We start from the raw sequence: 27859 nt of genomic DNA on the forward strand, positions 1-27859 counted from the left end.
AACCAGGTCTTACAGTAGAGAAGCCACATAATTAATAATATACAATATACATGTACAGAGGCTTTCAAAAGTACTGAATACTTTTGCACAAACCGCTTTTTAGATTTATCATCTTCGTTCTACTTCACAATTATGTGCAGTTTTGTGTTGGCCTATCACTTAAAATACTTGGTTCAAAAATGTGGTTCAAAATGTGACAAAATGTGAAAAAGTTTAAGGGGTTTGAATAATTGTGCAAGCCACTGCATGTATGTACAGACCTATTTTATTGTCTATTTTAAATATGTTTTTAAATATATACATATAATAAACATACGTTTATCAAAACCTTAAATATATATATATATGTTTTACAAACTTAGAAGTACATTATAAATATTATCAATAACTATGTAAGATAGCATTTTTTATTTTAAGCTATGTTTAGTTAATGATCAACAATCATTTTGCGTACATTTGTAAACAAAACTTTGTAAACAAAAGATTACTGTTGTTGATATTTTGCACTTTTTACCAAAAAAGGAAAAATAATGCATATATGAATTTAATAATAAATCTAAAAAAAAAAATTATTATATAAAATAGTTAAAATAATCTAAAAATGTGTATCTGGTAATGTAACCATGACATGAACTACAGAATTCTTCCAATGGCAGTATGGATCCATTATTGTGTTCCCTTTCTTACTTATTGACAAACTCTTATCTGATCCTATCAGAATTCTTCCATATGTAAAATAAATGTGTATAATGAGTATAAACATTAGATGGCCAATTCACACTGAGGTGGTAGAATATAGCTGGTGGAAAGCACTTTTCAAAGCTGCTTCACTCGGACTAAAGCTGAGCACTATGAATTATACTGTAATCAAACTAATCAGAGTCTTGTCTATTAATCACAGTGGGTTGATGAGAAATTCAAAGGATTGAGCATTTAGAGTCCTTGTTATATAAAATAACGCACCTTGGATTACTGGTAACTCAGCATGCAGCTTTGTCTCATATATGACAGATATGTAAATGATTAAAGGTGTGATCTGATGCTCTTTGCTGTCTTACACCTTGTCAACAGTCTATTTAGGCGGCAGAAAACACAGGAGCTCCACTGACTGAAATTAACCTAGACAACAGTCAATCATCAGAGTCCATTCCTATAGATGCTCCCAGCACTCGTACACCCCCACTCATTAAAACCTGACTTTTAACTCAACAATAAACAGAATAAAGAATAAAGCAACAATAACTGTTCTCTTAAATCAGCTGCTGGCTTTCCTTCACAGTGTGAACACACAGCTCAGAATCCTCTGTTGGGACGCACAAAGCACCGCACTGTAGTGATAAGACACACCAAAGTCAGAGTGCACCTGCCTCTTAAAGGGAATGATAAGTGACACACTGATTGCTTTATTTTATGTTACGCCCAAAACACACCCATGATTCATTAAGAGAATTAGTTCTTGCCCTGCCCAGTTTTCAGATTTATCACCAATCCCGCATTTATGAGAGCAGCTGGGATGCAGCTTCAGCATCAACCTACGAGTGTAGAGCAGGATCTACAGACCCAGCTGTAGCAACATCTGTGGGTAAATGTGCTGTAGGATGCCTTAGGGAACCTGTACACCTCCATACCCAACCATCTCAATCTCATCTTATATCCAGGATAAAAGCTCCAACAGGATACTAGCGCCTTCTTTCAATTGTTTTGTATCAATTACCAGGTCCCCCAATAAACGTATCCGTTTAAACTCAAGCTATTATTTGAATCAATAATATTATTATTAATAATTAACGTACAGACACCAGAGAACCGATCTCACTCAGCAGCAGCCTTCTGCTTCTTCCAAGCCATAACAATAATGAGATTGGATCACATTGCTGGCCTCATGTACACGCTGAACCTGAGGTCTGGACCCTGAGGTACAGTAACAGTAGGGAGCAGTTAGCCAGATCACTTTGTTCATGGCACATGCCACACCATGTGACCGCCCGTGGCCACCTTCATCCATTATGTACCTGCTGTACCTGTGATTTCTGACCTAATGCAAATACCGGTACCTCTCAGGCCCTGCTGACGACAGAGGCGGAGGACATGACAGTCCAATCTAAGCCTATACAATCCCGCACACCTTTATCTGTGTCTACCCATCTGTTACCGTCTCAGTTTACATGGTAGTCATGCCACTGAAGCATAAAGGATCTGTAGGTACACTACTGCAGGAAGTGAAGCGTGCCCGGCGATGATAGGATTACACTCAGGATCTGATCATCTCACGCCAAGATGAGTTTCTGAATTAATTTACTTCCCTCTTTCCTATACCATCCAATTAACATACTAGACCAGGAGTATTTAATTAGAGAAGCCTAGTAGTTCTGTCAGTGTTTTATGTCATCAGCAAGTGAAAGACAAAACAAATTACACATACTAGTGCATTTCAACAATATGTATTGTTTTAAATAAGCCTGTCACAATAATTACATTATCAACCTATCATAAAATAAATGGAAACACCCTGAACTTATCAAGTCTATTAATGTGAATCTGTATGTTAACTTTGTTTCAAAACGTTATATTTATTCTATTTGATTTTATTTATATTAGATATAGGCCTGCCTGTCATGATAATTACATGAATGACAAATCATACAATATACGGAGAAATGTTTTCTGAACTTGGCCAAAATATCAGCTTTTTTTTTAAAACAGCAGTTTTGTTTTATTTAATATTATTACTATATCAGACTTAATTATGTTATGGGTAAAACTGATGTGGGAAGTTGGCAATGCTTTATGTCTCCTGGGGGTTGCCTTAGTTTTGAGGTAGGGTTGTTTTGGGAGCAAAAAGAGAGCGCCTGGGAGCGAGGGTTTATTTTTTCTTGCTGAGGAGTTCTGATCAGGTGGAGTAAAGTGGAATATTTTGCACTATTGTCTCGGTTGTTTCTCTTTAATTCCTCCAAGTATGTTTATTAAAGGTAGTATTTTAGTTTCTTTTTCTGGTGCGCACCGTCTGTATTAGCTTTTGATGATCTTACAACAGAATTGAATCCTTCTCAGTAGGTTATCGGTTTGGGTCCGTATTGGACAATGTCTGGGTCCGGACTGCGGTCCGCCTATTAGTGACCTCTGTACTAGACCATCTGCCTCCTTCTGACCTGTAATGCATCAGTCGCTTAAAAGCCACCTCTATAATTATTGGCACCCCTCGTTAAGAAGTGTTTTTTTGCATGTAGATAGGCTCTGATGGTTGTTTGGGAGACCTCGTAACCCCAAGATGTTACCATTAGATTCTATTCTCTTACACAGAGCTTTGGAGAACTTTTCACATCTCTTATCATCCTTCTCACTGTGTGTGGGGGAGAGATGCATGTGCATCATCCTCGTCCAGGCTTGTTTGTCTCTGTTTCAGATGTTTTAAACTGTTTGATGATCGCTCGGACTGTAGATAAGAGCATCTGCAGGTGAGGAGTGGCTGTTTTCTTGTAGCCATTGCCTGATTTATGAAGGTCCACACACATCTGCCTTACTTAAATAGTGTTTTCTCTTGTCTTTCCAATGTTTAAGAGTGAAAAAAGAGAAATAGGCCTCTGTGTAACGCCATATTTATACCCCAGGGAAACAGGAAGTGAGGAATTACTAATTATATATTATCTATTCCTGTGTTCTTTGATCCACTTTATAGACTACAGTGAAAATGACATAAATGGTTCCTATACATTTGTTTCCAAGAAAATGTTAACGATTCCAATAATTGTGGAACAGGTCTTTTTATGAAAAATTATTATTTCCTAATCAGAATTTTTTTTATTCACTTAAAGCAGCACTAGGTAGGATTTCCTTGATTTTTTTTTTATCTTTTTAAAGAAGTAAATGTAATGGCTAGGGGCCGGCCGAGTGCTTCTTCGGCCGCCAGGGGGAGGTCTTGAGCCCCTAATCAGACCTGATCCACTCCACCTGGGTTTGCCCCTATATAAACCCTGAGATTCAGGTCCTCGGGGCTGGATCTTTGAAGCTCGTGAGAGCGAATCTATGCCCGTTTTTCGAGCGAGACTCGGCTCTTTTTCTCTTTTCTTCCCTGCTATCCCTTTGGAGAGAGTATTGTTCGGCACACGCTGGCATACTCCTCCCGCATAAGTATCTTCCTCTATCCCTTTCCTCTCCCTCTCGAGTCTGGTGGAGCTGTGTGCTCTCTCCTGTGTGTGTGTGTGTGTGTAGCAGCCGCGAGGCGCGGATTGCTCACCTCTCTTTTCCCCCCGCTGCTCCTCCCCTCTCTGGTGGAACAGCATATAATCCACAAACTCCTTAGTTAAGTTTCGTTTCCTTTGGAAGCTCTTTTGTTCTTCACCTCGTCTTATAAGAGGTAGCCGTTAGCTTCCGCGGCATACATATATATACATATAATTTTATTATTATAATATTATATATCCTATTAATATATATTTATATATATTAATGATTATATATAATTAATTATTATTATTATTATTATTATTATCATTATTTCCCTTTTTTCTTGAGTTTACCTGCTTTGAGATCTACTGTTCTGCCACTGGGTTCTACAACTCTCTGGGCTGGAGTGCCACCTATCTGTAGCACTCCAACCCATTACAGTAAAATTACAGCTTGAAACTCACTGCAGCGCTGCATTGAGGTGTAATAGGAGAAATAGCTGTGCTCTCGTCTCTGTGCCGGAGCTCCTCTAAGCTCAAACCAGACAGTAATTTTCAGAGGCGGCCGCCACCAACGCTCACGAGAACTGCGACCTGCTTTCCGACCTTTAGTTCTAACATTTCTACAAGGACTACTGGTTCATTCTTTACAAACTAAAATACAGACACTCTGGCAGAAGCTGGAAAGAGACCGAATATGTCTGCAAAAGCCAGAAAACAAGAAAGAGAAACTAATCCGCCTGAAACATTTATTACACTCTACAACTGTAGGGGAGCCCACGAGCACAAAATCTCAATCCTCCCTAGTGGAGCTTTAAGTTGAAGGTTGCTTTTTTCTATTTTATTCAGAGTGACATTATGCTTTTGCAATAAAAATTACATTTATGTTAAGACTTTTAACACAGGGTGCCAATAATAATGGAGAGCACTGTATGATATTTTCAGTGCTAATTTAAAAATGCTGCAGATGTGCTTCTGCATGTACTGACAGCAGAGCTTCAGCCGGTATGTCCTTATTTTGTTCTTAAATTGTTTATTATGGAGCAGAAATCTGTTTGTGTTTTTCGGTACCACTTTAAAATAAGATTACCTTTATAAAGGGTTTGTAAATGGTTTACAATTAGTTTATTAATGATCACTAATTAGGTTGTAAATTCCCTAGAAAGCATTAATAATCAGTTATAACACATACGCAGAAAGGGCAACAATGACCTGTTGTTTGCCAAATAGTGAACCCACAGCCATCTATATTGTTGCCCTTTTTATGTATGTGTTATAACTCATTATTAATTATTTTTAAGGCATTTACAACCTAATTAGTAACCATTAATAAACTAATTGTAAACCATTTATAAACCCTTTATGAAGGTAGTCTTATTCTAAAGTGGTACCGTTTTACCGATTAGACAGGTACGAGCACAATGACTATTTATTTTACAAAACAGATCATTTCCTACCCCAGGTCCTGGTCTATCAGCAGTTTGAGGCAGGTAAGGTTGCCCCGGACGGCAGCGTAGTGGGCAGGAAGTGCCCCACAGTCTGTCTCCTGATCTGCCCCACCGCCGAACGCCAGCAGCCAACTGACCACCTCCACTCTTCCGAACCGGGCGGCGAGATGGAGCGCAGTGGCCCCCGATGTGTCCTGCTCCTAAAAAAATATAATATAATCATTTTAATTACTTAGAGACCCTGCATCCACATATAGGGACACTGCCTGTACCATGGTCACATTACAACATTACACATTAAACATTACGGGCCCTATCGTACACCCTGAGCAAGGTGCGTTGTGATGGTTGTTGCTATCTTACACCCCATCAACAGTCTACTTTTATGTCATTCACACAAAGCAATCCAGACTGTTCTCATACAGAGTTCCCCAATGGTGGAACAAACTACCTTCTACTACCAGATCAGGAGAATCTCTCACTATCTTTAATAAACTCCTGAAGACAGAGCTCTTCAAAGAGCACTTACTCTCCTAACACCTCTAACAAACTAACTACTTCTAACCTCATTTCCTTCTTCCTCTCCTTCACTCATCTATTCCATTATTTCCTTTGACCTCCTTTAGGCTCTATCTAAAAATGTTTTACCTTTAACTTCTATTACTTTTGTACTTCATTATTGTAAGTCGCTTTGGACAAAAGCGTCTGAAAATGTAATGTAATGTAATGTAATGTAACGTCGTTAACATAGCATCAGAGTAGGAATTTTTCTATGCTGATGGGTGTGGTGGTCTGGAAGTGAGGTGTGTTCAGGTAAATTTCTGGCGTGTTTCTATTTTGGCAGCAGGAAATACAGGTGCACCACTGACTGATTTAAACCTTGACAACAGTCATCAGTCAGCTACCCAATCCTATCCAACCCCTACTGTGCGCCCTCAGCGCATGTACACCCAGCTCATTTAACCTAAATCTAGATGCACCATAAAAAATCTGCTAAAGTAGGGCCCTACATCTTCAAAGACAAGTAACAGGCTTTTGTCCTAAAGATGACATTGCATTTGTGAAAGCACTGTGGTCGGCACCAAGATCAATGGTTTCTTGTCCCAAGTAACACATCCAGAAGGTCTGGTGTCATGGTGGGGGGACGCAGTTTCGTACAATACCAGATCACCTTTGGTCTTCACTACAGGCATTTTTACAACCAAAAGGTATGTTGATTCTGCAACCAGTGGCCCTACCTTTTCTGAATGCAGACTCTGGTGCACTATTCCAATGGGACAATGCTCATCGTTTAATCATTTATTGTTGTTGTTTTTTACAGCTGATTTTGTCACAAAGTAGCTTTACAGGACAGAAAATCAGATAAAACACCAAACCCCCAGTGAGAACTACAAAGTGTCCTTTATGATCAGTAAAGATGAAAAAATGATATGATATATGGGTGTAGAAACAAGGGAGTGGTTACATTGTTATGCTTGATCGATGTATGCTGTTACTTGACTTGAAAGAACATTCAGATACTAAGAGATCACTTACATACTGATGTCACCACAAAACACCACCATAGCAACTGCTGGTACTGTGCCTTCACTGACACACTTCTGCCAACCAGGTCACTAAACTGGCCACCACCCACAACTCCACCAGCGTAATCCAATTAGACCAGCCATCTTTATTTAATCAGCCGGAGGAAATGTTCAAATGTTCATTAATTACTCAGCCCGCTTAAATCCTTGACCTCACGTTGGCATGCGGAGTCCGAGAGAAAATAAAAATTAAATCAGAATAAAAACAAGGCCGTCGCCCACCTCGCTCTGATAAACGCCAGCGAGACCACCAACCCGGAATAATGTTATCGCTCGAGCGAACGACAACAAGCCACTTAAACCCGAACGCTAATACAACACAGCTGGCCATAAACCCCTTCCAGGGGTTGCTGAGTTTCAGAGAGCCGGTTCGCATTAGTGTGAGAGAGGGCTGTGGCCGGGTCCCGGGGGGCCGCCGAGGGCCATGGGGCCAGTCCAGTAAACAGCTCGAGCTGCAGCGTTGGAGGGTAGAGTGAGACCCCTCCACCCCATCTGCTAAAGATTAGCATGGTCATGCAACTCTACTGGACAAAGGCCAAAACATGGAACAGGAGAGGGTGATGTAGCCATACTGTCCACACTGTTCACACTGTCCTACAGCGACTACCTATAACCCCGCCCCCCAACTACAGCTCCAATCCAGTTATGCGAAGTCCGACTTGTCTAGAACAGGTGGAAGTGACCTGGGAAAAAACATTAATAATCAGATTACTGCAGTTAAGATTGTCGGATTATTAAAGTAGTCAGGTAAACAGCACAATTTCTTAGAGTCTAAAAATCAGATTAAGGAATCTGCTAAAGATCGAATGAAAAATGGCTTAAATAACAACAGAGATGCAGAGCTCAAAATAATGCAAATGAAACAAATTCATTTTCATAAAGAGTTCAGAAATCAATATTTGGTGGAATAACCCTGGTTTTTAATCACGGTTTTCATGCATCTTGGCATGTTCTCCTCCACCAGTCTTGCACACTGCTTTTGGATAACTTTTATATCACTCCTGGTGAAAATATTTAAGCAGTTCAGCTTGGTTTGATGGCTTGTGATCATCCATTTTCCCTTTTGATTATATTCCAGAGGTTTTCAATTTGGTAAAATCAAAGAAACTCATCATTATTATGTAGTCCCTTTTTTCAAAGCTTCATTCTTTTTATATATAAAAAAAAAAAAAAAACACCAATACAATCACGCCAAAGATTTGATGAGTCATGAGTCAACAAAGAACCACACCCCCAACATCAGCCATCACGTCTCCTATGGACCCACCCACACACCTGCCTCTCAATCCCTCTCACCTGCACACTGCATCCGGCACTCTGTACCAGCCACTGCAGCTCTGGGGTGTGTCCAGTGGCAGCTGCATCATGGACAGGCGTGGCACCATTCAGGGCCTTACTATTAGCTTCCAGTTCTGCCTCTGTCACCAGGAAGCGCAGACAGTCCAGCTGGCCACAGCGAGCCGCATGGTGGACAGGCCCCGCCCCCTGGGCATCCGCGATGGCGTCTGTCAGGTGCCCAGCGACTGCCAGCTCCTTCAGGCTTGCCAGGTCCCCTGCCCGGGCAGCAGCGATGGCCCTATGGAGCACCATTGTACCCCGGCCTCTACCCGCTTCAGACTGGCCACCTGTGTCCGGTCCGGGCCGAAGCTCAGCCTACCTTGCCCGCATACACACTCCAGCATGGCCGATGGAAACTGATACCACAGATACTGCCAGCTGGCAGACGGATGTGCCGGTGTGCAATGTGTGTGTGCGAGTGTGTGTGTGTGTGTGTGTGTGTGTGTGCTGGATAGAGAAGAGCAGGTCAGGCTCAGTGAGCTGTAAAGGTAATGAAAGAAGCCCAGCTACTGCACAAAAGCATGGCTGCCTAAGGCCCAGTGCTGCCACCGTGCCCAGACAGACACATGCCACCACACACGGCTGGGCCGAGCAGCGCCGACCTGCCGGAAACTTAGAAAACAGGATATTCAGCATCTGCAGACACGTGCGGTTCAGCGTGTGGAGGTATAGAGAGGGTTAACTCTGGGTTTTTACAACTAGAGTTAAATATTTATGCCCCTCTGAATAGCCCAAGCTGTGTCCATTACAATACAGAACAAGGGACTAAACTATCAATAGGTTTATGTAGGCCCTCTGCTATTATGGTCCTAATCTATTGGCATTACAATAACATTAAATACCACTTACAACTTTACTCTACAAAACACAAGCCTCATGTTCACCATGACCAGAAGCTCCACCCACTTCTCTACTAAAATACAGAGTAACTATATTCACTAATACCACTTACAACTTTACTGTACACAACACAAGCCTTATGTTCGCCATGTCCAGAAGCTGCACCCACTTCTTTACTGGCTCGGAAGAATCTGGCATGAACCATCATATAACGAAAATGTTTACAAGAAGAATGGGTCAAAACAAAGGGTTTATGTGTGCTTATGTTTGCAATCTGCTCCAGAGTGTTCTATTGGTATTATTTATTTTATACAGTGTGTATTTACACATCTGTCAGCAGTGGCTGCAGCTTAAAGTATCTAAAAATGTCTGTATTCAGTAGATCAGGAGTCCAAAAACATTTGGGCATATAGTGTGCATACACTAACATGTTCTCTGGTTTTACTGAAATCTTACCATGTAAAAACTAACTGATAACACTTAAAAAAAAAAAACACACAATTTCTCACAATGGTGAAACTATTTATTGTCAATTCTCACTTTTGACACAACTGTTCCTGTATGACAAATCCATTAAGACTTTTTTTTTTTACTCTACTTGTAATAAACCATGTAAACATGACTAAACTCTACAGTATATTCAGTCTAGACAACAAAGAAATGTATGTATATAATCCATCCTAAGGCATTTTCAATTGTAATAAATCACAACCATACTGCACGTTTTTAAATAAATAGCATTTTATTGGAGCAAAGAACTATCAAAATCTGCAATGAGAAAAACTTTGGACAATAATATATTTGGTACCTATTTTGTAAAATAACAACATCAATAATAATAATAATAATAATAATAATAATAATAATAATAATAATAATAATAATTTTTTAAAGCACAATTACACAAACTTACTACAGTTTTAATAAACGAAGAACACGTCTTTATATTTAATTAAATAAATAATTCCCACCATATCCTTGTAATAAAACTGCATCGTCAACAGTTAGTGCATCTGGTTTATAGAAGTGCAGCCCCATAATTTAACAACACAGCAAAGCATTTTCCCAGCACGTTTTTTAGCCTTTAAATATATGCACATTTATTTATAAACAAAATAAATAATTAATCAATTGAAATAAACTGCAACTTAATTAGCCACGGCTGTGGCATTTCATGGCTTTTAAAGAATCCACTTGTAACTTTGTTTCTTTGACTCTCTTCCTAAAAAAATCTGAGAAGATCAGGAGTCGGCCTGTTACGATAATTACGTTTCTGATTTATTGTACAATATCAATATTAATCATTTTTGTCAACGTCAATATTGTCCTTTATGTTTTTTGGCTGACAGCAGCCAATATATTTAGGATATTGTAAAATATTTATATTTCAATTGCAATGTCTGAATATTCCTACATTTTTATGTGATTAGATAATTATGCTATAATGTTACCATTATACCAGTGGCACAATATGTCCTGCTTTAAACAACAATAATATTGTTTATCTCTATTATTTTAGGACAATATATTGTCCCAACAAATATAGTTATTGTGACAGGCCTTATCAAGATCCACTCACTACGCACACTACAATGTACAGCTGTGCAGCAGCCTCCACACCACCAGGGGAGTTCTAACAAAAAGGCGCTAGTTCTTTTGTTCCAGTTTCTCCACAGCTTCTTTCAGGTCCTCCACCACCAAATCCACGTCCTTTCGGGTGGTCGCTCTGCCCACGCTGATTCGCAGAGCGTTCGCTGCCACGTGGTATGCGATTCCACAGTTCAGAAGAATGTGTGAGGGCCTGCAGAGAACACACATAATTAAAGGAGTTTCTAGACTATTTAAAAACATATTAAAAGAGATACATTTTTACATTAATAACTGGAATATGTTGCTCTGTAATAATAAAATGTACCAATAGTGCTTAAAAATTATTTTTTAAAATATATATAATAGATATTTGACCATATTTTGATCAAACTTTAGTTAGTAAAATCCAAATAAAATAAAATACTGGATGCTATTTATTATTTTAGTCAGTTTAATCATAAGTTTTAGTACATATCTTTTCATTAATATTTTCTGCCCTAAGACCAAAATGGCAGATTATCTACAATTGCTAACTTGTAACTTGTGATGCTAACTGTTTTCTAATCTGTATTAATTGGTAAAGTTTGATAACAGATGGATTGTAGGTATATATATATATATTGATATATATGGATTATGGTTATTGTTCAAGAGAGTCTTTAGATATTTACCTCAGAACACCAGAATATAGCTAGCAGCGGCTCAATGCTAACTAACAGCATTATGCTGGAAGTGTGTTAGCCTGGATGCTAACCCTTTTCTGAGACTAATTAATGACTGGTTTTTGATATCAGAATGATGTTTCTGTGCTGGTTAGATATGGTAAGTTCTGCTTTTTGATATGATAAGTGTATGATGTCTGTACATTACTCTTCAGTTATGCAGGTCAGAACACCAAGAATAGCTTTTCTGTTTACCCCAGTGAGGGCAGGGTGGGGGGACGATTAATCAGCTTTAATCAGCTTTATTATTTTAATGCGTTACTGGTCTGTAATTAATCAAAATTAATGTGTTAATGTGACAGCCGTAGTTATAACTAATAGCGGTTTTAGAAAATAATGGTATATTGAAGTATTGCAATTAGTGCTGTTAACATTAATGTATTAACACAAGCGCTTAATTTTTAACACAGAAATAACACTGATTTTTTTTTTTTTTTACACACATTAATCATGTCAACATGTTTGGTCCCATAGTTCACTGATTTTATTAGAACCTAGTGACCATTAATATAAAATAATAATAATTTATTTTTTTTAAAGCTCCACTAGGTAGGATTGAGATTTTGTGCTCGTGGGCTCCCCTACAGTTGTAGAGTGTAATAATGTTTCAGGCGGATTAGTTTCTCTTTCTTGTTTTCTGGCTTTCACAGACATATTCGGTCTCTTTCCAGCTTCTGCCAGAGTGTTTGTATGTTAGTTTGTAAAGAATGAACCAGTAGTTCTTGTAGAACTGTTAGAACTAAAGGTCGGAAAGCAGGTCGCAGTTCTCGCGAGCGTTGGTCGCGGCCGCCTCAGAAAACTTACAGAGTCTGGATTGAGCTCAGAGGAGCTCTGGCAAAGACAAGAGAGCACCGCTATTCCTCCTATTACACCTCAATGCAGCGCTGCAGTAAGTTTCAAGCTGTAATTTTACTTATTTAAAAAGATCAAAAATCAAGGAAATCCTACCTAGTGCTGCTCTAAGTAACTGACACCACTAATATGAATATAATTCCATTTAGCCAATCTAACAATATTTTTTTATTTACATTTAAATGCTCATTATTTAAAATCTAAAAGCCTAAAGAAGAAAATGTGCAAAATCACCAAATTTTGCTGTAATTATTATTATTTTTTTTTTTCAACTGGCACCACTAATTACAATATTATGTTTTTGCAACACTGTGTCAATTCTCAAATACACAGTATTATTTATTATTAAAAATAATCAAGACCAGTGTCAGACTGTGCTATATTTATTATAATAAATATATACAGTCATGTGAAAAAATTAGGACACCCCATTAAAGAGTCCGCTCTTTATTGAGAAATGTTCACATATCAATGTCCAAAATCGTTTTTATTTATTTCTCGAAAAGAAAGTAATTTAATTGCAACTAAACAACCAAAATTAACATCGTTTTACTCATAAAACAAAAGTTATGAACAAAAAGGCATATTATAACGGAGGAAAAAGTTAGGACACCCCACCCTCTAATAACTAGTGTTGCCCCCTTTGGCTGAAATAACTTCAATGAGACGCTTCTTGTAGCCACCCACCAATCTCTGACATCGATCTGAAGAAAGTTTGCCCCACTCCTCAATGCAGAATTCTTTCAGCTGTGAGATGTTTGAGGGGCGTCTTGCATGTACAGCTCGTTTTAAATCACTCCACAGCATCTCAATTGGATTAAGATCTGGACTTTGACTTGGCCATTCCAGGACTCTCCACTTCTTAGTTTTTAGCCAGTCCTTGGTGGATTTACTGGTATGTTTTGGGTCATTGTCATGTTGCAAGGTCCAGTTCCGCTTCAGCTTTAATTTTCTTACAGATGGTTTCACATGTTCCTCAAGCATCCTCTGATACACAGCAGAATTCATGGTGGATTCTATGATGGTGAGCTGGCCAGGTCCTGCTGCAGCAAAGCATCCCCAAACCATGACACTTCCACCTCCGTGCTTCACAGTTGGTATGAGGTTCTTTTCTTGAAATGCTGTATTTGGTTTACGCCAGACATGTCTTGTTTTCTGGTGTCCAAATAATTCAACTTTAGACTCATCTGTCCAAAGAACATTATTCCAGAAGTCCTGGTCTTTGTCTGCATTATCTCTGGCAAACTTCAGTCTGGCCTTAATGTTTTTCTTAGAGAGCAAAGGTTTCCTCCTTGCACACCTCCCATGAAAATTAAACTTGTGTAGTCTCTTTCTGATAGTTGAGTCATGCACTTTCACATCGACAGTAGCTAAAGCCTGCTGTAGGTTCTGTGATGAAATTTTAGGATTTTTCATGACTTCTTTTAGCATCTTACGGTCTGCTCTGTGGGTGAACTTGCTTGGACGGCCAGACCTGGGCATGGTCACAGTTGTTTTGAATGTCCTCCACTTGTAAACAATTTTCCGGATGGTGGAATGACTGATGTTAAAATTTTTGGAGATCTTTTTAAATCCCTTTCCAGACTCATAAGCAGCCACAATCTTCTTTCTGAGGGCGTCAGGCAGCTCTTTGGATCTCACCATGGTGCTCACTCTTACTTCAACAGTCAGGGACACACCAAACTACATTTCTGAGGTTTAAATAGGGTAAGCCTCATTCAACATGCTGGGTAACGATGTTCTGATCATGTGCACCTGATATGACACACCTGTGTGTGATCTTAACTATTTTAAGTGGCCCAATATATAGGGGTGTCCTAATTTATGCCTCACCAGAAATTGCATTCTTTTTGAATTACATTTTACATAAAGTTGTAAAAAGGTGTTTCTTATTTTTTTATTGTTTAGTCATATTACTTGGATATCTCAGTACTGTTAAATTTGATAGTAAATATCCACATGTCCAAATATGTTAAAGAATATACAGGTTTTCATAGGGTGTCCTAATTTTTTCACATGACTGTATATATTTATAGTATAATCTTCATTAGTGTTCTCTTCGAACCCCACCCACTAGTTTACTGTGTCTTCAGATCCCACCGTTCTAACTGGATAAAATGAGATGAGAGATGAGAGATTAGTAACTGGTAGAAATGGCTTTACAGCACACTGGAAGATGTTGTTTAAGAGGTGTTGGGGACACTGGTGTGGACTGCTACATACTGGAACCATATCATCTTTAGCGACAAATCTGGTTCCGCTTGGGTCCGACAATGGTCCTGCTATTGCTGTGAAAATAACTGCAAAGCCGTAGTGAAACAAGGGACACTAACAGCTCAGAGATCTGTGCAGGACATCCTGCTGCCATGTGTTTTTCAGCAGTGTTTTTCAGCAGCATTTTTCAGCAGGATAATGCTCACCCACACACTACACTGTTTTACAGTTTCCCAAATGTATCACCCATAAAGCATTTTAAGGACTAGCTGGCACAGCAGCTTCAGCAACCTTTGAGTGTAGAGCAGGATGTACAGGCCCAGCTGCAGCAACATCTGTGGGTAAATGTGCTGCAGGATTCCATACAGAACCTTTACACCTCCATACCCAACCATCTCAATCTCATCTTGTATCCACACTAGAAGCTCCAAAAGGGTCTAAAATAGAGCCTTCTTTCAATTACAGTACAGTTTCCCCCAATAACTTGTCACTGTAAGGAATCCAAAATATAGTCATTACATTCTTTTATTTTGTATAGCATGTGGTCTCTGCTAATAATTATATAATTCCATGATACTGACAGACTGTCATAAAAAGAAGTTTCTATATATCCGTACTATAACAAAGAACATCCCTAAAAACTGCTCTATATTATGTTTATATGTGATGCAATTCATAATTAATTAATTAATTATTAACACATTTTATTATGAATGTTTTTTTTTTTTGTTTTTTTTTTTTTTAGCAAAGTCCAAAATCCAAAAGAGCTACAGCACGAGTGTGCGAGTGCACGTCCAGGACACTTACTGATCTCCTCGCCCCGAGTGGCAGGCGGCTCCCACACTAGCCAGTAACCTCCTGCAGGTGGACAGGACTCTGCGACCTATGGCAGGGGGGAGGTCACATCAATTATTCAGCACAGCTATTGTGTTTTACAAATGGCCGAGGTCAGGACATGACCCACTTCTACTCAGCGCACGTCACGCATAAAATACATTTACTAAATTAACCTCGCTAATTCAATTCATGCATTAATATTTGAGTGCCCACTCGTGACCAGTGACACACTGGGACTTCAGACTGTCTAGAAACAGCAAATAGATCATATTAGATATTAGATATACACCAACCAGCCATACCACTCACAACTTTACTGTACACAACACAAGCCTTATGTTCACCATGACCAGAAGCTCCACCCACTTCTCTACTACAATACAGAGTTACTATATTCACTAACACCACTCACAACTTTACTGTACACAACACAAGCCTTTTGTTCACCATGACCAGAAGCTCCACCCACTTCTCTACTACAATACAGAGTTACTATATTCACTAATACCACTTACAACATTACTAGATCATTATAGATAAAAAAAAACTTCCAGACTGTTATCAACAAGTCACAATTCCAGGTTCTGTCATGGTATGGGGGTGTGTCAGTACACTTCATTAATGCAGCATTAAAGTACACTGAGATCCAAAAGCAACATACTCTGCCTCTAAGTCAACACCTTTTTCAGGGATGTTAATGCATCCTTTTAAAGAGACAATGCAAAACCACATGCTACATGTTACAAAAGCATGGCTATGAAAGAAGAGGGTATCTGTATTTTCCATACTGTCCAAACATTTTTTTTAATTAGGAGTTAGCAAAGACAGAAATGTGATTCAAGACTCTGACCTTGTAGACCTTGACCCATAATAGACACATTGCATGTGTTGGGTAGAGTCTCTGTTCCAGGGAAATGGCTGTTAAAATGAATTTTCTCCTTTCCAAACACAGCCTGGCAACAAAGAACAGACACACAGACATTTATATATATATATATATATATATATATATATATATATATATATATATATATATATATATATATATATATATATATATATATGTGTCAGATTAAATATAAGAACATATAAGAAGTAAATACAAGAAATACACTGTAAAGTAATGTTTTATAGAATAGCAGAACAAACCAGTAGCCTCTGCTCCAGGTAGAGTCTGATGTCCATGAGATGAGCTTCATCCACAGCAAGGTTTGAAGTCACCAACTCTGCAGCCTATGGCAAAAAAAATTACATTTACATTGACAAAAGTCATGGGACATCAGTATGTACACTTTTAATGAGTTAGAATGAGGCCTAATAGAATGATAGACGATGATGTGTTTCATCCACAGTGTCAAGGGAATACACCACAGATTACCAAAGTACCACCTACTATGGACAGTGCAGTGGGGGTAATGATTGTTACCAGTCTTGCCTAGATGGAATTGAAATTGTGTGACAGACTCTGGCAGAAATTACATTTAATGCAGGGACCCCGCCCACATATCCCACAGTTCAGCGTTCTGTAGCTGAAAGTGGCAAAAGTGAGGAGACACTACAATCTCCCATGACTTTTGGCTGTCATTGTACCCACTTGAGGTGTACGTGTATTCTTTACGAACCGTCACGGTACGGAAGTCACGGTACGGTTCGCGCAAACACACACAGAATACACGGTACAGGCTATAGGAGACTTGTAGAACTAATGAACATAATGCGGAACTAATAAAGTGTTGCACACGGAAAGTGTAGCTGTAGCACTGTTGCTATTAGCAACTCCCTACTGACTTAGCCTATGCTGAGAAGTTTAGCTCTCTCTCTCTCTCTCTTTTGTTCGCTTTCTCTCTCTCTCACTCGCTTGTACTGTCTCTCTCTTGCTCACTCACTCTTCCTCCCTCTCTCTGACTCTTATTATAATACAGGACAAAAAGCTCTAGTCTGCCAGACCTAAACCACACTACACTAATATTACTGTCCCCTAACAATAATACCGGGAAATTCTAACATTAAAAAAAGTAATCATGATTTTAATTCATTTTAAGTAATTGACAGCACGAATATAATTTAATTTTAATACTCTAATGTTGATATTTCTTAAAAAAAGAACTCAAACACTGAAATGCATCCAGTAACATGCTTAGGAAAAAAATATTCGTAGTTTAAGCAGTTACAGAAATGCTGTTGTTTTTGTTCTTAATAAAGCGCCACAATCAGGCTCATTGTTTGTTTGTTCCAACAAGATCTAAAAGATGGAGTCTCTCACGATGACAGTAGGAGAGAACCCTGGTTTCAACATTTAATAAAATAACTTAAGCCCTGTTACAACATTCCATCCCCCCCAAAAAAACAAAACATGATTATAATAAAGTTTCATTGTTTTTATGAAATTAATAAAGGTGAGGCTATATAGAATGCCCAGCCTCTTAATTTTGTCCACCAACCGTACCGAAAACGTACCGAACCATGGAGTTTATACCAAAGTGTGAACTGAACCTTAAATTTTCTGTACCACTATACCCCTAGTACCCACCCATTGTACCCACCAATATAGCACCATTTACCTTTCCCAGACCAGCAATCATCGGTGTGTTCTCAGTCCTAAAAAGCAAAAATGTAAGAAAAGATAAAAAAGGTAAGTTTCAGTGTGCTAATATTATTGTATTTACAAGAAATATATTTGAATGTTTATGGACACCCCTTAAATGGACAGGTATCTAAAAACCTTTGTACACACAGTACCAATCAAAGGTTTGGACACAATTCAGTGCTTTTTCATTATTTTAAAACGTTCTGCATTAGAGATTAATACAAAATAATATAATTATTTAGTAAACAAAACGTGTTAAACAAACCAGTAAAAAGCTGTGCTGAACTTGTCAAGAGTTATTTACTTGAATTTCTTCTCTCTTAATGTGTTTGAGAGCATCAGTTGTAAAGTTGTGAATTCAAGTTGGTATACAATGATTAGTCCTATTTGAGTAATGTTCTAATCCATATTATGACAAAACCGAAATGAAAATTAGTCAATTAGAAAAATTTCAAGAAGTTTCCTCAAGCGCAGTCTTTTTAAAAAAAATGTTGTGATGAAACTGGCTCTCATCAGGACTGCCCTAGGAAAAGAAAAGGAAGAGTTTCCTCTGTTGAACAGGATAAGTTCATCAGAGTTACCAGCTTTAGAAGCCCATCTAAATGGCTCACAGAGTATTTTGGTTTGTTTAACACTTTTAAAGTAACTACAGGATTCCTTATGCGTTCCTTCATAGTCTAAATGACTTAAGTATATGTATATATATATATATATATATATATATATATATATATATATATATATATATATATATATATATATATATAAAATCTAGGCAAATAAATAAATAAATAACTAAAATAAAAACACTGAATAAGAAGGTGTGTTCAAATTTATGACTGGTAGTGTATATCCATGTGTCTACTGGTATAAATGTACAGCCATACCCAGGTCTGAAGTTACGCTCCTGTCCTCCACCAAACAGCAAAGGGTACAGAGGCGTCGTCGATCCTGGACCATTCACGTACAAAGCACCAATTCGAGTGGCATAAAACTGTAAGGCATGATAGATATTGTTTTATTTCTCACATTAATTTATTTACAGACAATTTGGAAATTCACTTAAAACTAAATAAATATCCCACAAAAAATTAATTGCAAAGGCAAAAAAGAAAAAAAGAAAAAGATACAATTATGTGTCCTAATGAGGGCATGGATGGAACTCCTTGGCCATGGAAACTCTACATTCCAGGAAGTTCTCTAGGCTCTACTGTTCTTGAGCTAATCTGAAGCTATAGTAGTGACTCTGCAGAAAGTTGGTGAACTCTGTCGCTGTCGTTCCCAGTCTCTTCCACTGTGTTATAATATCACTGACAGTTGGCTGTGGAATATTTGGTAGTGAGGAAATTTCACGACCGTACCACAGTGCTGGAGTTCACTGAGCTCTTGAGAGCGACCCATTCTTTCACTAATATTTGTAGAAGCAGTCTGCATGACTAGGTGCTGCTTTTATACACTTGTGGTCATGGAAGTGATTACAACCTGAGTTTAATTATTTAAATAGGTGACTAAATACTTTTAGCAACATAGTGCATTTTTCTTTTAGAAGAAAAAAGTTTTTCTACTACTCACCTTGTGTCCAACTATCGTCATGTAGTCCACCCCCAGCTCCCGTGCATCCACTTTGATCTTTCCGATGGCCTGAGCTGCATCTGTGTGCAGCAGAACTCTGGGAGAAGATGATGGCCTGACTGCTGACCTCACCTTCTGACAAATGTCCCTGATTGGCTAATAAATTAAGACACAAAAAAGGCAGTTCTTATAAGTTAAATGGAACAAAACAGATATGATAATAGAGGAACACTTGATTTACTATGCTTTAATATGTACAAACACCAAATACACAAATATGGTAGTGTGACATGAGAAGGCGGGGGAACCGTGGGTCCGCCCTTATGCCAGGAAGTGTAGCCCCAGTCGGTCCCAGCTGGACCTCATTGAACCGGCATAAAAGCCCTGTTTCAGCTTTCAATCGAGGAGAAATGCTTGCAGTAAGAGGAATGTTAAGGGAAACTGGATCCAAAAGACACTTTAGTAAAGAGACAAGAGCCCCTGTGTCTGTGTCCCGCTGTGCTTCGAGACTACTAGGTCACAATGGCCACGCCCCTATCCACAGTGGTGCATCACAGTAGCTTTTATATTATTTTATATTTTTACATTATGACACAGTTGTTACTTGTTAAAGCAAAAAATGGTCCACTTACCATAATGACGCCAGTCTCGTTGTTGGCCAGCATGACCGACACCAGGCAGGTACTGGGACGCAATGCTGCCATCACATCATCCACCTCCACCCGACCTGTCATCTTCGAAACGGGCAGAAAAGTGACGTCTAAAAAAATAAGTCCAATCAAAGTATCAGAGAAAATGCAAAACTTCATTAATATTTAATATCTAACATTAATGACCTCTAGTTTCATTGTAATTACTGAATTAATTAAATAAGAGTTTGGGATGTTTATATGGCATTAAATAATTAATCAGCTGAATGAGTATTATTTTTTAAACTAAGGAGTATTTTACTGAAAAGGTCTCATTCCATTTTTTTTTCATTCATTTTAAATTGTGGCATGTGAGCTGTTTTTTGCGAAAAAAAAAAGTGCTCCGGTGATCCGGTTTAACGCTGCTTTAATCCAGTGGAGGAGTGGGCAGAGAGAAACGATAGGATTTCGTCTCTTGCTCATGAACATTCATAAATGCAAACATATCACCTCTGATTGGCTAACAGCACTGCAAGGCAGTGAGGAGGACAACAGTTAGAAATGTTTCAAAATAAATACATTTTTACACTAATAACAATCTTTCTAATATGTCTTTTCATATGTCACTTTACAACATGTGTAATAATGCCCTGCTAAGTACAGTTTAGTCACTGACCTAGTCTTAGAGTCTCTGTAAAATGCAAAATCCACCGGAGATCCTATGTAAACCTATAGTTACACACAGAGGTGAGTCCAGGTCCAGAAAGTAAAAATCTACCCTGTGGTTTCGTTCCAACTGCCTGGGCGGCTTTGCTGCGGCTCAGCCAACAAAACCCCAGGGTAGATTATTACTTTTAACTAGTTTAAACAAATCTGTTTTAAACATACACCTACCTATCTCAATTGTATTTCTCTGGTGGTGTTCTATAGTGTTTCACAAAGCAGAAGCACACTTTTAATCCAAGAAGAGTTTCATTACCTGCTTTGCCTGATTTTAACAGGTGTTCCGCTGCGTTTATGATGGAGTCGTGCTCTACGTTGGAGGTGATGATGTGAGGCAGGACCTTGTTTCCGTTCAGCTGGTGGTTCTCCTCCCGACCTCCCTCAGCTGAAGCTCTGCTGCTCCAGAAGAGTTCCAGAGCCGAATGGAACACCATATTATTAGCCTGAGAAAAACAACCAGAGAAAAACAGGGGTATTATACTTGAGAGCAGAATGGTGTATTTGAGTTCCACAGTTATGATAAAATTACTTTTAGTTGAGCCAGTTCTCCCTACCTACTGCCAAAGTGCAATTCTCTATTTTGGGGAGGATTTGGCTTGAGCTTTTTTCAAATGTTGCCAATATTAAACAAATTATAACACTTTCTATTCACGTCACAACTTTATTTTGCATTTATTTTTTTTGTTTTACAATAATAAACAATGAAAAAATAGCTTTTTTTAAACTAGATAAAAATAAGACCTATGTATGAGGGTTCACAGTTCACAGTTTACATTTTACTGCTTAATGCAATACAGTCTGCCTTAACTACCTCAGGGGGGATTTAAAACAGTACATGGAGCATTCTGTAAGTTGCATTTCCTCTTTAAAACAAATTCCTTTTTATTTTTTTTTACCTATCGAACCGAAATTGTACCGAACCGTGGAGTTTATTCAGAGTTATGAACCCAAATGTGAATTTTGCACTGGTACACCCCTACTCTACGGTGTGCTCTACCAATAAGGTTAAAGTTTTTTTTTTTTTTTAGCTTTCTTTGCTCTTCCTCACAGACATCTACACCACACGCTGCATCCGCACCAGCATTGTGGACGACCCCACCCATCCCTCACACAGACTCTTTGCTCTGATGCTGTCCAGCAGAAGATACAGGAGCATCCAAGCCTCCACTACCACACTCTGCAACTGCTTCTTCCACCAGGCAGTCAGACTCCTCAACACACAGAGACAGAGCTGAACCCCTTCCCACCACTACTCATACACTTTCACACAAGAACTGAACCCTTCCACCACTCTACACACACACACAAAGACTGTACTGAACCCACCCATCACTCTAAACACAACACACACACACACTCAGATGCCCTCACCTCAGTGCCGCCGGAGGTAAATATAATATCTGCTGCTTTTCCCCCGATCATGGTCGCGATGCTGCCTCTGGCCTGGGTAATGATGTCTTTGGCTTTTGCTCCTGGAAACAGACTGTGAGATATGGGTAAATCTGTTCACAGGGAGTAACCGGGGTCTGAGGTGTGTCCATTAGATCAGTGTGATCTGATAATAAGATACCTGGCAGGTATGTGCTGCTGGGATTCCCCCAGGCGTGATGTAGAGCGTCTGTGACCGCACTGATCACCTCCGGGTCCACTGGGGTGGTGGCATTGTAGTCCATGTAAATCCTGGGGGGAAAAAAAGAGAGGAAACATTATGGAATGCAAAAACAGAACAAATAGGTTTGGTTAATAACTTTAAGACTAGAGTCCAACAGGCATCACCCGGCCAGTTTAATTTAATCAACAAAGTATTTAATCAGGTGAGCTAAAATAAGAAACTTCATAAACAAAAACATATGGTAAAAAAATGGTAAAAGTATTAGAAAAACAAGCATAAAATACAAGATTTAATTAAGAAAAAATAAAATAACTCAGAATAAAAGGATAAGTGGATAGGCTAAAATGTAAAGCAATAAAATAAAGAAATAAATAATTAGCATAATAAAAAAACAAATAAAAAAAATATAGGACTAAAAAACCTAGTACCTAAGTACTAAAGTACCTAATAACACCATGATTTTAAAGAAAGTGATGTAAATAAAATAAACGGTAAAACTGAATACAATTAAAGGTAAAACTGTAAAAAGTAAAACTGAATAAAATAAACACAAATAAAAAAATATATATAGGACTAAAAAACTAAGTACCCAATAACACCAAGATTTAAAAGAAAGTGATGGAAATAAAATAAAGGAAAAACTGAAGATAGAATAAATTAAAGGACAAAATAAATAAAAATAAAAATATGAAAACAGGAAATAAAATAAAATAAAAAGGCTAAAATGCAAAACTCGAAAATGAGATAAATTAAAAAGACTACATAAATATATACATATAAATACTCAACTAAAACAGTTATAGGCTGTCTGAAAGTGGTTAAAAAATAAAAATTTAAAATGATTTAGTGACACCAGCGAGCTGAGTTTCCTGTAGTGCTGTGTTTGTAATCCTTACAGACAACAATAAAAGGCCATAGTGAGATTTGAGAGGTAAAGCTTAAGTTGTCCACCCTGTTCCAGCAAAACATCACAGTAATTAAAATCATTTTAGAAAATCTAAATGTAAAGAACATCACCATGAACAATTCGACATATCTGCAGCTCTAGTCCAACCATGTTTCCTTTAAATGGCAATTTTGCTAAAATTGTCCACCCTGTCATTGTGTACCCTATAATGCAGCTCACCATAACAGTGATTAAGCTGGAAAATAGATTTGAGTGTAGTATAAAGTATTACAAATATGATGAATTAAAATTATTAAAAACCTTAAGCTTTTTTTTTGGATTATGAGGGCCAAAAGATATAGCATTCTGATGTTGATCTGAATGTGTCAAGATATTGCAATCTATAAACATCATGGGTCATTAAAATGCTTTTAAACAAAGTGAAACAACATGTTTATTATATTGCACAGCTCAAGCTGAGAGTCTGCGGCTCCAGTAAAAACAATCAATTATCAGGTGTCCCAATACTTTTGTCCATATAGTGTAGCTAAGTGCCATTTGAAATTGTAAGTTTTCTAGTTATTTTTCTGTCTTTAATTAATTAAAACTAATACTAAGTTATTGTCTTCTGAATTTTATCACTCAATCCGAATATAAAACTTATTCATGTAATTTATTTATTTTCTGTACATCTCAGCAACTAGCTAAGCAGTCTGTCAGTGCTGAAGGAGAATCTGTGCCTCTATTTCAGTCTGCAGAAGATCTTTATTAAGGCGATATTGTAAGAACGGTTTCAGGAAAAGAATTTAGAAACCAACAATCCTTCATTAACATAATACTGGGATCTGCTTTATTTACTCTCAGCAGCTCCATGTCTCTCACCTCTCCACACGCTCCACATCAGCTCCTGCATGGTGAGAGATCTTGTCCCGTGAGTTGTGGTCCAGGATAACTGTGGAAGCAGCTTTCTCAGACATCGTCTAAATATAAGATAAAGACAAATTATTACAACAAACAAAGTACATTATGGTGTCAGCGTGCATCGCACAGAAGACATTCCAAACATAGACCACAGTTTAATCTGCCACATAACTGTGACCTATTTACCTCTCACCAAAAAAAAAAAAAAACACTGCATAAAGTATTAGTTACATTTTATTAAATAATTTAAATATAGTCTGGGTAATGATTGGTGCAGTAATGTTACACAGAACATATTTTGTCTATTATGTTATATCACATTATATAACACTATATTAGTGCTTTCAACATTAACACATTATTGCACAATTTCTCTGGGAACTATTACACATTTTCACAAGTGTCCATATTTTTTTAGGGGTGTAGAATGATACTGGAATTATATCGATATCGGTTGATAATTGCTTTCTTTTAAAATCATCACCATTGTCTGATATGGCCAATATTTCAAAGCGATACTTGCTGATATGTTATTATTTATTTTATGCCAGAAAAAAGCCAAGTCATGCTGGCCAGACTGCTACAAAGGGTCGACTCGTTCAAATTATGTATATTTTATAGTTAACAAGTTAAACTTATGTTAAAAAGTTAGTTAAAAACTTATCTATGCTTAAACATGGATTAAATCTCATAACTAACTCTGACCCTCTTACCCTAGAACAATTCTCATTCATGAAATAAAGATTAATGGCACTTATGGCATGTAATGTTAATAAATTATGTTATGTAATAACAAAAGTTTGGGAGAAGGACCCACTCCACCCCGTATCAATCAACCACCCTATAAATACCTCCCCTAACTAACTACCTCTCGTGACGAAAGTTTGCAACCACCTCCTCCCCAACAACCCCCTTTTCTACTCTTCCACTTCTTATTAAATAAAAGGGGGGAATATAACTGCATGATTCTTCAAGCAGGCAGTTCAGAACTCCAGCCCAAATTTCCCTGAGTTCCCTCCCCTTTTTCCTTCTTCTTTCTCTACTTCTTTAGGCGTGGTCCGCACTTAGCAAATTCACATGTTTGTTAACCCCAAACTAAATATTCTCATGTTCTCTGAACAATAACTGGGTCTGTTACACACATATCAGAAGGGCAAATACTCAAAAGGCAAAAGCAACAGGTTGGCTAAGGAGAATAAATATATGTTTAAGCTATTAAAACACTCTAATAAAATATATTAACATTAAGCAGTTAAGATCATATCTATTCTTATGCATACGTATGAAGTTTGTGAAATTAATATTACTGCATTGTATAAAAAGTTAATGGTATATTAGCTAGATAAAAATGATAGGTAAAATAAGCTAAGGCTTCAGCCAATACCTTTTCTGTGGTATTTGTTTTAGCTTTCCATGCACAATGATAATGGAATTATATCGGTATCGTGACACGGGCTGTGCTATTACAATTGGCCGACACTTGTGGTGCTACTTTACAATTAGTGATTTATTTGTATTTATTTGTATTATGTTTATATCTCTTAAGTTAGATATTTTTATATCGGCATTGGCAGATCTCTAATATGAATGTTTGAAGTATCGTTGCATGTTGTGTCATTTATTTATTTATTTTTTTGTTTTGTTTCCACACATATACAGTACCAATCAAAAGTTTGGACACACCTTCACATTCAGTGCTTTTTTATTTTATTCTATTTATTTCATTTATTTTTCTACATTGTACATTAATATGAAAGATGTAAAAACAATTAAGTGACACATATGGAATAATGTAGTAAACAGTCAAAAAAATTTTAGTACTCCACAATCCCCCGATCTAAACATGATCAACTGAGATGGTGATTTCACTATTGTTCAGCACCTTCAGAAACTCCCTCAAGACGCTGAGACAACTATTTCAGGTGACTCTCCCTCATGAAGACACTGAGATTAAAATACCAAGAGTGTGCAGATCTGCCCTCAAAGATAAATGTGCTGCTTAGAAGAATCTAAAATATTAAACACATTCTGATTTGTTTAACAAACCATTTTATTTATAAAATAATTCTGCATGTGTTACTGTATAGCTTTAATATAGTCTTCAAATATTAAATTTACAATGTAAAAAATCATTAAAAGAAAGAAAACACATTGAATGAGAAGATTTTTTTTTTGTTTATATTCTAAAACAGTAATAAAATGCTAAGCTATGATAATGTGTAGGCCATGTTCACGGTTTAATTTAGCTTTATATGCTAATTTTAACGCTGTAATGAATCGTGTTTGTCTTTAGGACTAAATTAATGATAAAATCACACGAGCTGCACTAATAATAAACCACAGAGAGAAGCTGAAGTCTGATTGTGTCTGGGGCAGATATTCGGCACAACACTGGCAGTGCCATATTACCGGCAGGAGTGGATTACATCATATCCGTATACTGAGCTGTATCTGCTCCCTGTGTTTAACCCCGCTAACAGACCCGCCGCTGTCCTCCTCCCCGCCCGCAGACAATCCCCATCATAACCCTGTATATAATACACAGTAATAACACAGCCATACTGCACTGATCTCCCGCAGGAACAGCCGGGGATACACGTGTGCGGTCCGCGCGGCTTTACCGGCTCCAGTCCTGATCCTCCCCGAGCATCCCCCGGACCAGTCCACCCAGTCCAGCCCACTCCAGCCCGGTATAATCACGCACGCAGATGTGCTGGACTCCGCGGCAGCGCTTCACACTTACTGTCTGTCTGTTATCTGGTGAATGATTAGCTCTGCTGCTCCAGCCCGGATCAGCTCCTGATCACACAGATCACCCTAATGCAGGAAGAGCTCCAACGGCCCGCAGCCTACAGAACAGCGCCCCCCAGCGACCACAGAGAGAGTCACCAGGCTGCGTCCCCAATCCACAACACACTCACTCACTCACTCACTCACTCACTCACTCACTCACTCACCCACACCCTCTACACCAGGCTACATCTCCAATCCACAACACACTCACTCACTCACTCACTCACCCACACCCTCTACACCAGGCTGCGTCCCCAATCCACAACTCACTCACTCACTCACTCACCCACACCCTCTACACCAGGCTGCGTCCCTAATCCACCATAATACCCTCTACACTCACTCACTCACACCCTCCACACCAGGCTGCGTCCCCAATCCACAACACACTCACTCACTCACTCACCCACACCCTCTACACCAGGCTGCGTCCCCAATCCACAACACACTCACTCACTCACTCACTCACCCACACCCTCTACACCAGGCTGCGTCCCTAATCCACAACACACTCACTCACTCACTCACTCACTCACCCATACCCTC

At 38.3% G+C, this 27859-nt stretch overlaps 2 protein-coding genes across 4 annotated transcripts in view; both read right to left on the bottom strand.

The window, feature by feature from the left end:
* Nucleotides 1–8787, bottom strand: part of espnla (espin like a) — a 41990-nt gene extending 33203 nt beyond the window's left edge. Inside the window, exons 1-2 of the mRNA XM_049479102.1 lie at nt 8494–8787; nt 5621–5811 (exon numbers count right to left, since the gene is read on the bottom strand). Of these exons, the coding sequence (XP_049335059.1) occupies nt 5621–5811; nt 8494–8787 (485 nt within the window). The remainder of the gene's footprint in view (nt 1–5620; nt 5812–8493) is intronic.
* A 1311-nt stretch (nt 8788–10098) lies between these two features.
* Nucleotides 10099–27377, bottom strand: scly (selenocysteine lyase). 3 transcript variants are annotated; one of them, XM_022675466.2, is made up of 13 exons: nt 27142–27377; nt 24482–24579; nt 22672–22781; nt 22473–22573; nt 21358–21544; nt 20382–20509; nt 19750–19905; nt 19065–19171; nt 18152–18188; nt 16740–16823; nt 16441–16543; nt 15561–15636; nt 10099–11176 (listed from the first exon to the last, which is right to left on the bottom strand). In XM_022675466.2, exons 2-13 carry the CDS (start codon nt 24574–24576, stop codon nt 11023–11025), a joined length of 1338 nt encoding a protein of 445 aa, XP_022531187.2. In that variant the 5' UTR covers nt 24577–24579; nt 27142–27377; the 3' UTR covers nt 10099–11022. The 3 variants fall into 3 exon arrangements, with proteins under 3 accessions (XP_022531187.2, XP_022531186.2, XP_022531188.2); XM_022675465.2 differs by having other exon boundaries at nt 27083–27376; XM_022675467.2 differs by having other exon boundaries at nt 27264–27375.
* Between the last annotated feature and the right edge of the window lie 482 nt (nt 27378–27859).

The sequence above is a fragment of the Astyanax mexicanus genome, chromosome 5 (assembly GCF_023375975.1).
Source record: "Astyanax mexicanus isolate ESR-SI-001 chromosome 5, AstMex3_surface, whole genome shotgun sequence".
NCBI lineage: Eukaryota > Metazoa > Chordata > Actinopteri > Characiformes > Acestrorhamphidae > Astyanax > Astyanax mexicanus.